At 40.2% G+C, this 11,448-nt stretch overlaps 1 protein-coding gene across 1 annotated transcript in view; it reads right to left on the bottom strand.

Annotated features, from left to right (window-relative positions):
• DENND5A (DENN domain containing 5A) overlaps positions 1-11,448 on the bottom strand; it is an 83,085-nt gene that overhangs the window by 67,588 nt on the left and 4,049 nt on the right. The window contains exon 3 of the mRNA XM_030885847.2: positions 10,004-10,661. Coding sequence (XP_030741707.1) covers positions 10,004-10,661 — 658 coding nt within the window. The remainder of the gene's footprint in view (positions 1-10,003; positions 10,662-11,448) is intronic.

The raw sequence follows: 11,448 nt of genomic DNA, 5'->3' as shown, positions 1-11,448 counted from the left end.
AAATTATATAAGTTTATATGGCTAAAGAATTGTGTACAGGTGCCAGGTTGGCAAGGGGTGGAATGAGATATTTTATTGTGCCAGCCTGGCCGATAAACACAAGTGAGATTAATTGAAGGACGGAGAGATAAATGGCACAGTGAGTCTTACCTTTCTTGTCTCTCGCTCTTTGATCATTGAACCAGTATGCGGCTGCCTTGCTTGTTCTGTGCCTCAATTTACAGGCTACACTACCTGTGGGACGCCTAGCCTGTGGACTGTGTCGCTGTTAAGTTGAGGTCCCTTTAAGACCACACAGTTGTAATGTACATCTCTGGAGCTGGGGACTGACGGTTGGTGACCTGGCTAACAGTTGGTGACCTGCCTTGCTGTTTGCTGCTGTGCTGAGATAGCCTACCTCTCTCTCTACAAAGGACGACCTGGCGGCCCTCAAGACTTAAAGGACTGCCAATGTCTCACAACTCTCTCTCACGGGAGTGAGTTGCACTAAGTCATTTGTACTGCTTTATAATTAACTGTTCATTTCTTGTATTATATATCTATCTGTATATAATTTAATAGTTCATTTCTTGTGTTATATATTTATCTATCTTTATAAATATATGTAATTACTAGCAATCTGGTTTTGTCTCTCTAGAGAACCCTGTCTAACACATAGAGAATTAAGGATAAACTTGAACAAGGTATGTTCAGAGGGTGGTTCTCTTGTGGTATATCAAACAGGCAACCCAGATAGCACACAGGTTGATATATACATCCACCACAGCACAAGATCCTTCTAGTAGTGAAATTTCATACAAAAATGTAATAAAAGTCATCAAGAGCACTTTGTTGCAAACATTAAACTATCTGAAGTAAAAAGAGGGTGGAGAAAATGAAGTAAAATTCTAAACAGCTCACTATACACTCAGAAATGTCTGCAGTGTACTCTGAAGAGAGCCAATGTGAGCTCTGCCTTCAGGAGCAAGCACCAAGAGCCACTGAATAGGCAGAAGCAGATTACCATACTCTCCAAGTCGGCTCCACATGGTGACCATTCCTGAATGGGAAAAGACCTTGGTAAAAACCTTCCCTAGACCTTGGAAAGCCCAGAGGACCGACTTCAGTGACTCAAAATTCTTGTTCTGAAAGGAAGAATTTGTGCCCACGTTTAATTTTTCTTTGAAATACAATTTTATTAAAATGGCTAATAAAAATATTGGGAAGGCCAGTAAAAAGGGTTAAATGGAAATTTTAAAATTAATATTCATAAATGGTAAAATCATTTCTAGTTTTTAGGGGAAAATCAGAGTATAAATTTAAAACCTGCAGGGGCAGTGAATTATTTACTCTGGTTCTTCGAGCTAAGTCTCTGTAACTCCACCAAAGTCTTTTCCTACGCAGGTCAGGGTAAGAAAGGGGTTCTAGTAGACACTGATAGGATTTACCTGTGAGTAATTGTTAACAGGATGCGTTGAGTGCCATCCTGCTGGGGATTAAAGGAGCCCTCCGAGAAGCAGGAGTGTGGTGAAATCCCCACCAGCAAGAGTCAGGAGAATGTCTTCTGCACCCTAAGATCCCTGTGCAGTGAACCTCCTCGATCCAGAAGACAGCTATGTCATCAGAGCAGCAGCAGCAGAACCAGTAGTCGGTGCATGCAACAGAGTGGTGGACTTCCCAGCCCAAGTAGCAAGTAAAACTGAGTGCTTTGGGGGCAGGAGGCTGCCTTGTGGATTGGGGTGCCTCTGGCCACTTTAAATAGGGGGAGCTTGAGTGGAATGCCTTCAGGCTACAGATTACAATGAAGTGGCATGCCTTTCTGGCATTTATTAGCAGCCCAGAAGGAACTTTGTAACATGTCTTGACTGAACATCTATCTCGCATCTCTCACCTGCATTGTGACCTACTAATTTCCTTAATAAACCCCATAATCATGAGCATTGTCTGTAACTTCTGTGTGGCCACTGTAATGAATTATAGAATCTAGATTAAAAAGTAGCATATAATGTGTGGGACAGAATAAAAAACCATGAAGTAATAAATTCTGGAATGGCTGATTTGAAATAAGCTTTCATAAGAGTTAAGAATGGTTTTATTCAATAAAAACCCACCCCACTATTTAAGCAAAATGCAACTTGGTTCATAAAGTGATGAGAAGAACAAAACAATACCCGGAAAAGGAATACATTTTAGTAGCTCACTAATAAAGCTTTTTTTTTTTTTTCACTAATAAAGCTTTGAAAGCTGTTTGTTATCCGCTCCTGGCTAATACTAAGAGTATAGCTTCAAAATAATTATTTTTTACCAATAATGCAAAAAAGAAAAAACAAAATCATTATTTCAAACCTTTTGAGTATTCTACAAGAAGATGCTGCATTGATTTTTCTGGACAGATATGTAATGTACAAATCAGTGTAGGTAAAACTCAAGAGATTCCATCACCAATAATAATTTTTTTTTAAAAAAGCTTACTCGGAAGGACAATGGAGCACGAATTTTTCATATTCACTAAAGATCTGGGGCAAACTCTGGTAAGATTTCCAGAAGATCTGTCTCATTTTTTATTGTGCCCAAATGAAGTATCAATATTCCCCCCATTAAAAAGTATACTGAAGAGTCTCTCCTCTAGACCCATTGAAGGGACAAAAAATACTCTCCAAATCATAGAAAACACATCTTCAATAACCAAATTTTAAATTCACAAATATTTAGTCCTACATAAAAGCAACAACTAACATACTTCAAACCACTGCAATTCAGTTTCTTCCATGAGGTCTCGATTCTACGAGGCACCTGGACAACTCTACTTTTGTTACCTGTTTTCTGCTGAAATGCGCCTGTTCTATCATTCTAACAACTATCATGTGGCAGTTAAATAATCTACTGTCAACTCGAGGAAGGGGTGGAGTCCAGCCTGTTAATCAGGTCACAATTTGATAACCTCATTTGGAGGCATAACTGGGATAGCTCACTGGAAGCCAGACACTCTCTGCTTTGTCTTCCTGCTGACACGACACAGAGCTATGCTGATTGAGTCAGAGCCCGGGAGCTGGAGGAGCTACGTGGAGACCCACACCAATGCTGAGATGCTTCCACCGCCACTGGATCTATGCATAAAACTTTGCAACCACTGGCCTTTGATCTTCCTGCATTGGGCATCATTGCATGGCTGTGCGAATCTGAATAATTTATGGGCTAGTATCAGGCATACGGGCTAATATCAGACTTAAGGACTTGATCTGGAAGGTCTGGGGTGTTTTCTCAATACACAATTGCTCTCTTATATAAAGCTCTTTCATGTACACATGAGTGTCTATGAATTTGTTTCTCTAGTAAACCCTAACACATATCACTAAGAATTCTAATGATCCTCTAGATCAGTGGTTCTCAACCTTCCTAATGTCACGACCCTTTAATACAAATACAATTCCTCATGTTGTGGTAACACCGCCCCCCCCCCCCCAACCATAACATTATTTTCATTGCTACTTTATCACTGTAATTTTGCTACTGTTATGAATCGGGCAACCCCTGTGAAAGGGTCATTCCACACCCAAAAGGGTCATGACCCACAAGTTGAGAACCGCTATTCTAGATCAAACCTTAATTCTTCAACTTTTACAGCATTTTCCAGATAGGAATTCAGTAAATAATCGACTTGAGCAATAATATTGAGAATATAAGCTTTTATCATTAAAATTAAGACAACTCGAAAGGATGTAAAAGTGAGGAAGATAAGCAGGGGAAAGGAAGAAAACCTTCAAGTGGTATTAAAAACTGATGGGTGGTCCTACTACACCCCAAAATGGACTCTTCAGCATATATTTTAGATAAGCTCTCCCCTTTCAGGTTATACATACACACACACACACAATCCATTCCTGGATTTTAAAGTATAAAAACAGGAAGTACTAGAGATTTGTTTCAATCATCAGAACACCAAAAGGCTTCCTCCTCCTTCCCTTACCCAAAGTCAGTAAAGCAGGTGGTTGGCATTCCTGGCAAGTCTGCTGAGGGGGCACCTCGCAGGTTGCTAACAGACACCCTTGACTCAAAAACCCCTGAGATGTTTTTGTCTTGGACAGTGAAATATCCAAGCAGCCTCTGGGACCACTTACTCTACAACCATAAAATGGATCAGGCTACAGTAAAGAACACTAGAAATCAAATTCTAATATATCCCCTATTCTCAGGCTGAATCTAATCTAGGATAGAAATCTCTGCTACTGGTAGATACCTTTATTTGCCAAGAATTGAAATCTCTGAAGAATTCCTTGAGATGAACTTGTGTGATTTTTGGAAACAAAACTGTTTAGGGACTGAGAGCACTTTCAAAAGTGCTCTCCCATTAGGTGGTTTGGTTTCAGAAGCTGAAAATTTAGAATTTAGTGGTTGTTCTAGTCTATGTGAGTTGTGGGATTTTCTTTTTCCCTTTTATATTTTTATAGTTTGGGGATTTAAATCTTTTTTTTTTTTTTTAAGCAGCATCTCACCTGGGAGGAAAACTTAACAAATAATACATCAAGGATCCAACAATCTGTGGTACCCACACAGGGATGCTGACCCACAAGTGTAAACAACAGGAAAAAAATCCCTTTACAAAAGTACAAGCAATAAAATCAAGACCACCATTCTTTGCCTCTGTACTCATCTTTTCAAGAAGGTAAAACCAGTAAATAGGAAGGTCATCTGCATCAATGTAGTTTCGCCAATCAAAATCAACTGTAGGCACTTCAGCACACCCATAATGTTGTAATGAGCAGTTACTTTTAACAAAACGAGAATGCATAACATGATGGGATTACCACACTCTAGAGGTGAGGAGGGAAGAATTTTTTTATTTGTTTGTACAAAGAGAAAGATCACTCATAATATATTAGATTTTGTGGTCACTCTATAAATGTCAGCTCCTAAACACAAAGGTCCAGCAAAGGTAAACAGCATGCAGCTAGTAGTTTCAAACTGCTGACTTTGAGGTTAACAGCCCAGAACGTAACCCCCACATCACCAGGGCTCCTCCATGCCTCCGTAAGCCCTACCAAATGATTTAGGTGGAGCTATGCAAATAGGGCATATATAACCCTAATAAAGGGGACTGGTTAGTTTTAATTGCCACTCCCCTGACTGTAAGGATGTACTGGTTTCAGTTGGAAGAGAAAAATTCCAGGTCCTTCAGAATTGGAATACATTCAAGATTTGGCTGGTGACTGAGAGAGATTACTGTGGACCAGTATCTATATCTTTAATGTTTTCTGATCCAGGCTTGTGGTAGGCAACCTGTTAATACCCCAATTGTCTATGAATTCTGTGTGAGAACAAATTACTGAACACCGCACAGAAGTAGGCTGCCAAGGAAGGAGCAGTTGACATCAAAATAGGGTGAAGAACGATGGAGGGTGGAGGCATGTGTGAGCCTTGCCTTGTGGTAATAGGGAAGTAAGAGGTGGCCAGTCCCTGTGCCACTTTTGCAGAAACAGAACAAGATGTACATAAAGAAAATACTGCTCAAAACTGTTTGTTCAATTATCCAAACAATAATACTTTTAGACTCTTAGAACTTAACCTGAATTCCTTTTCCCCAAGTAACACCTCTTTGCTGTTCTTTTCAGAAGACAATGTGAAGCAGGCAAAATCAACTGTGAATAGTGAAATCATGTTTTTGAAGTGCCAGATTTTCATCCAGGATAATTCCTTTGAATCATAAATACAGTTAACTTTAAGAAAAACAACCTGAAAGATCTAACGCACAGTATTAATATTAAAGACTATAATCTATATGCAATACAAGGCAATCCACTCCATTTTAGCCTCAGCTATGCTCAGCACTGTCCAGAGAGAAAGTTTTTACACAAGTTTTTTCTTATCCATGCTAAGCATGACTTTAGGTCCTGTATTCAATTTGATTATACACACAAGTCTTTTCAATTGCCTTCACTGCTCTGGAAATTTCAAGAACCCATATTCTGATTACAAATGTCACGTCCAGTTTCTGGTTATAAATCTCCCTTTCTAGCCTCCACACCAATTCCTATTCTATGACAGGTAACTAAAATGCCAGCTTCTCATCTAAACCAAACTACCTTTTCCCTATTCAATTCAGTCTCAGTCTCAAAGTATTTTTATCAAACTCCAGCCATAAGGCAATTACTCCAGAGATAGGAGTCTGTAATTTCACATTTTAGAACAAAAACTTGGGAAGTAAAACACTGAGAACTATATTCAGCCTGTAGTAGTTAAATAATCTGGTGTCAACTTGAGACTATTAAGAGTGAAGGGGTGGAGTTTACCCTGTTAATCGGGTCGCAGCTTGATGAGCTCATTTGGAGGCGCTACAGATATAAATAGCTTGCTGGAGGTGGAACGCACACTTGCTGCACGACATTACTAATGACAAGACACATGGAGCTACCCTGATGGCAGCTAGGGCCTTGGGACTAGAGGAGCCCCATGGAGACCCAGGCCGGCGCTAAGTTGCTTCCACCACCACTGGATCCACAAGACTCTCCACCCACTGGCCTGTGATCTGCCCACATTCAACATCATTGCACGTGCTGTGTGAGTCTGAAGAAGAATTTATGGACTAGTATCGCACATATGGGCTAATATGAATGTTCATAATATGGGACTTAATGAACTTGATTTGGACTGGGCTAGGCTAGGATGTTTTCTCAAGATATAATTATTCTTTATTATAAAGCTCTCTCTTACACATGAGTGTCTCCCTGGATTTGTTTCTCTAGTCAACCCTGACTAACACACAGCTTTGTTTGGCCTCCACAATGCCTAACAAGAATATTGTGGCCAATGCTTAAAAATCAGAGATTTCACATTAAAAAAAAAATTTACGTCCCCCTCAAAAATCAGAATAGTAACAGTATCCCCACAAGGAATTAACTGGAGCAAATAAAAGTGGGTATCTACTTTAGAGGGGTTGTGTTCTTCAATTCAATATATCCTCCATTACTTTACTTTTAAACTATACTCAGGATCCAACCATTTCGTATCACCTTACTGTTTTACTTCCTTAGTCCTAGCCAATATCATCTCTCACTAATTTGATTAAATGGCTTCCTAACTGGACACCACTTTTCCCCATTCCCCATTTGGGATTTATTCAGAACACAGTGGCTTAAGTGATCCTATTTAAAAGCATAAGATATCCACTCATTAGCAAACAATCACTGAGCATCCATTATATCCCAGTACTTCTCTGGTGCTCAGAACACATCAGTGGACAGAGGGCAAAAATCACTGCCCTCATGAAAATTAAACACGATTCCTCAGCTCAAAGTGTTCCAATGCCCACAGGCCAAATTTGGGACAATTGGGGCATCAAAATAAATATAGTAGTGGACTATAATAACTCACTGAATAAAATAAAAATTTATGAGTCCATTAAGTAACAAATAAACAAGGGGAAATGGAAAGCTCTTCTTTTATAGAATGCCAACTAATAAAGATGGAATATTAGTGTTAGAAAAATCTCCATTTTGCAATCATCATAATAATAATTGATTCAGACTAAAACTATCCAGGGATGTTAAAACTACTAGGTAAAAATTTCAAAGAGAAGAAGGAAATTTACAGAATTTTAAAGTATCTCCCCACAAATGACTTACTATAACAAAGGGAAAATGATAATGTTATAGTGAAGAAATCCATCAGATAGCATCTTAACCAAGTGACTAAATCAACATTACCAGAAATGGAACAAACTGACAAGGGCCTCCTATGGTGATAAAAATTAACATTATATGCTTCCTAACATAATGTGCTGAGAAAAGCACATTCATTACTAATATCCCAGTCAAACTTTTATAACCTGAATCCAATCATACAGAAACAAATGGCAAACCCAAAGTGCAGGTCAATCTATAAAATAACTTGCCTGTATTCTTCAAAAATGTTAATGTCATAAAAGAAAAATAAGAAACTGAACAACTGATAATTAAAAGCAATGTACACTACTGAGCTGGATTTTGGATTGGGATTTTTTTTTTATTATCATAACAGACATTATAGGATAACAGCAAAATTTTAATATAATATTTTATCAATATTAAATTTCCTCAATTTAATAATAATACTGTAGTTGTGTAACAAAATGTCCTTGTCCTTAAGTTATAAAAGCTGAAGCATTTAAGAATTGAGGCATATCTGCAATAACCCTCAATGGTAAAGAATATTCATATGCAGAATGACAGAAAATCATGAACTAAATATGGTAAAATGTTAACAATTGGGATATCTGTGGCAGAATATGTGTTCTTTGAACACTTCTTACAACTCATCTATAAATTAGAAATTATTTCAAAATAAAGTTTTTAAAAATTAAAAAATCTACTACACTCCTCTATAGAGTATATTCTAGTCCATCCATCCGTCTCACTACTCTTTAACACATTCGTGTCTCAGAACTTTTAGATTTTCTATGCCCTTTATCCAGAATACTTTTCCCACCTGGATCCAGCTATTAAGATGGCTGGATCACTGAGAAAGGTCTTGGTCTATCTAATCACTCTATTAAAAACTGAAAATTCCCTTCCTCAAATATTCTCTCCTTTCCCCATTTTCCTTTTCGCCATAGGTCTTTCACCACTTACGTACTGTTTGTTATCTGCTGTCTCCCCCAATCAATATCTAAGTTCTAGCACATGGATTTGTATTTCCTTTGTCCACCACTATATCTCCAGGACTTGGAACAATCCTGGCACATAGTAGATGCTCAATAAACACATTGTGAATGAATAAATTTTATGTTACTTGTCTAGTGTAGTCATTTTTGAATAGTCATTTATTTCCTTCTGATCTCCCTGTCTTACCTAAATCATCTTCTCACACTGTTACCCTCTCATAACAGCAGCAATTCAGTGTAAACAACACCCCCCCACCCCACCCCGCCAAGAAAAACAGAAAGAAGCAACACATCTTCATGTTTTCCCATATATATGAAAGAAACAACGTTTTTGAATCCTCAATTTTGCTTTCAGGCTGAGGAAGAGGCCAAAGTAACTGCAAGATAACAGAACAACACTGATAGAAAGTCAGTTTTCTGTAACGTCACCACTTGCCCCTGTTCAGCATCAACCACAATGAGCAACAGAAATCTCCCTTCCCAGACTGCAGTGCCCAGCAAAAAGTCATGGTAACCAGTTAGAAACGCTAGCTGTGGAGGGAGGTCAGATGCTTACAGACATCCTCCCTGAAGACAGGCAGTCACAAGGAAGTAGGCCCCCCTCCCTGCTGTTAAGGACAATGGACAGGCCAGCAGTCATTGACTTGGTTCCTGTAGATGGGGTTCACACCCTACAGAGAATGGTTCCTATGGAGATCCAGCTGCCATCCTGACTCAAGGATCCACCCATCATGTCACATGTATACCCCTAACCCCTCCTCTTCCTATTGTGGGTATGTCCCTAGATTGTCCCCCTCTCATTGCTGCATAACCTGTAGTGCAATCCCTTCCTGTGACATATGTCTTTACCTGTAATTAGTGGGCTTGCATGCCCCCAAAGGTATATAGGCCTGAGTTAGCAACAGAGAGCCTCCTCTTGCCCCCTCTCTCTCCCCAACTCTCTCGGATCCTCCCTTGACCTCTCCTTGGCTCCCTCTCCTCCCGTTTCCCTTTCCCCTTGTCCTCCTCCTTCCCTTCCCCCCCTCTCCAAGTGGATCACCAAGCGGGCTGAGGTGAGCAAAGCTACCATGAAATGTGTCTGACTCCAGTATTTTAATATCTCTTATCTCTCATGCTCTCGATGACTATAATATTTGTATATCTCAAGCGTACAATTGTGCTTACTGAACCCATGACTAGCGGTGGGGGCTGACCGTCCCCCACCTACAACCGCAGCTAGCTTCTCATACTTCATTGGTTTGTCATCCCCCACCTACTAGCAAAATATCTCAGGTTTTCTCAAAATGTCACACTCCTTGAATTTCATAGTCAGCCCCCACTAAATCAAAATATGAAAAGAAGGGGGGGGGGACTCTGCTGGCAGAGAGCACTACAGTAAACAATACTTACGCTGTGAGTAGAGCAGGATTTGAAACTCTAGAAGGGCACAAGTAAAAAGTTGAAAAACATTCTCCACCCCAAGCAGTTCAAAGACCTCTCTGACAGGAAAGTCGAACAAGGGAAGCTCGTTGGTACTTGGTCTCTGGCAGATTATTGGTCCATAGACCCCAGAAAACTTCAAGGACCGGCCAGGAGGTGGAAGTGGCACCTCGTAGAGTACGTTGTATATGTAGCTCTCAAGGGGCAGTGGAGGGGGCTGAGGTGAAGTGACCGCCTGGTGGAGCTGTTCCAACACATTCCGACATGCCTTCATGAAAGACATAGGTGTGATAAGGCAGATGCACTTAGAGACGTAGAGTGTGTCCCGGCTAATGTCATAGGAGTTGAAGCGCTGCAGCTTGGTGCCAGGAGTGCCTTCGCCATCCTCCATGCCACTCTGGTCTTGGCCATCCACAGGAAGAGTATGTAGGACGTCATACTCAGCATTGTGCATGTGATAAAGGGTCTGCATGGCACTACAGATCTGCTTGCTAGTCACTTCTTCATAAAAGGTGAGAGCAAACCCAAATGTCCGAGAGCCATCCTCCCTTGTGATAATAAAAGCATGGAACTGGGGCTCCCTGGGATCAGCCTGGGTCTTGAATGCCAGCCCTTTGGGCATGCATAGCTGCAAAGACAACAAGAAAATAAGCAGTGAAATCATTCTCTGCAAAGCCTCTTTTCAAAATATGACCATCACTATTAATTTAAAGAGTACTTACTGTGCTGTGTATTTCGGATACCAAATTATACAGTTAGAGCTTCTGTTAAGGGCAATGGATCATTTTGGAGATGGATAGTGGTGATGGTTTTATAACATGGTGACTATAATGTCACTTAAATATATACATAAAAACAGTTGATAACACCTCTTCCCTTCCCAACCTCCCCCTCTCCCATGTCCCCCCAGAACTGTCAGTCCCATTGTTTTCTCCTCCAGATTGTTCATCCAGCCTGTCCTATCCAGACAGACCTGCGGAGCAACAACATACACAAAAACAAGACAGAGCAAAATCAAGCAATAATGTACAACAAAACAGCAACATCAAGCCACTGACAAAGAACAAATTAAAATATACCAAGAAAGAAAAGCTTGTGTTTTCCAGTCCAGGAGAGGGGGAGGTGGGGGGAAGGGAAGAGGTGTTAACAAACCCAGGGACAAGGGAACAACAAGAGATACAAATTGGTGGGGAGGTGGGTGTGGGAGAACTGGTAGAGCATGACCAAAGGGAATGTAACAAACAGGAAGTGCTGAAATCCTGGTGGGGACTGAGCATGATAGTGGGACAGGAGCAGAATCAAGGGAAATAGAGAAAAGAGCTGGGAGGAAAAGGGCATTTATAGAGGTCTAGATAAAGACATGTACATATGCAAATATATTTATATGAGGATGGGGAAATAGATCTTTGAGCCTA

Source organism: Echinops telfairi, unplaced genomic scaffold (genome assembly GCF_000313985.2).
Source record: "Echinops telfairi isolate 266 unplaced genomic scaffold, ASM31398v2 ScPeMD7_60;HRSCAF=208, whole genome shotgun sequence".
Lineage (NCBI taxonomy): Eukaryota > Metazoa > Chordata > Mammalia > Afrosoricida > Tenrecidae > Echinops > Echinops telfairi.
This window is presented reverse-complemented; position numbering and strand designations above follow the sequence as displayed.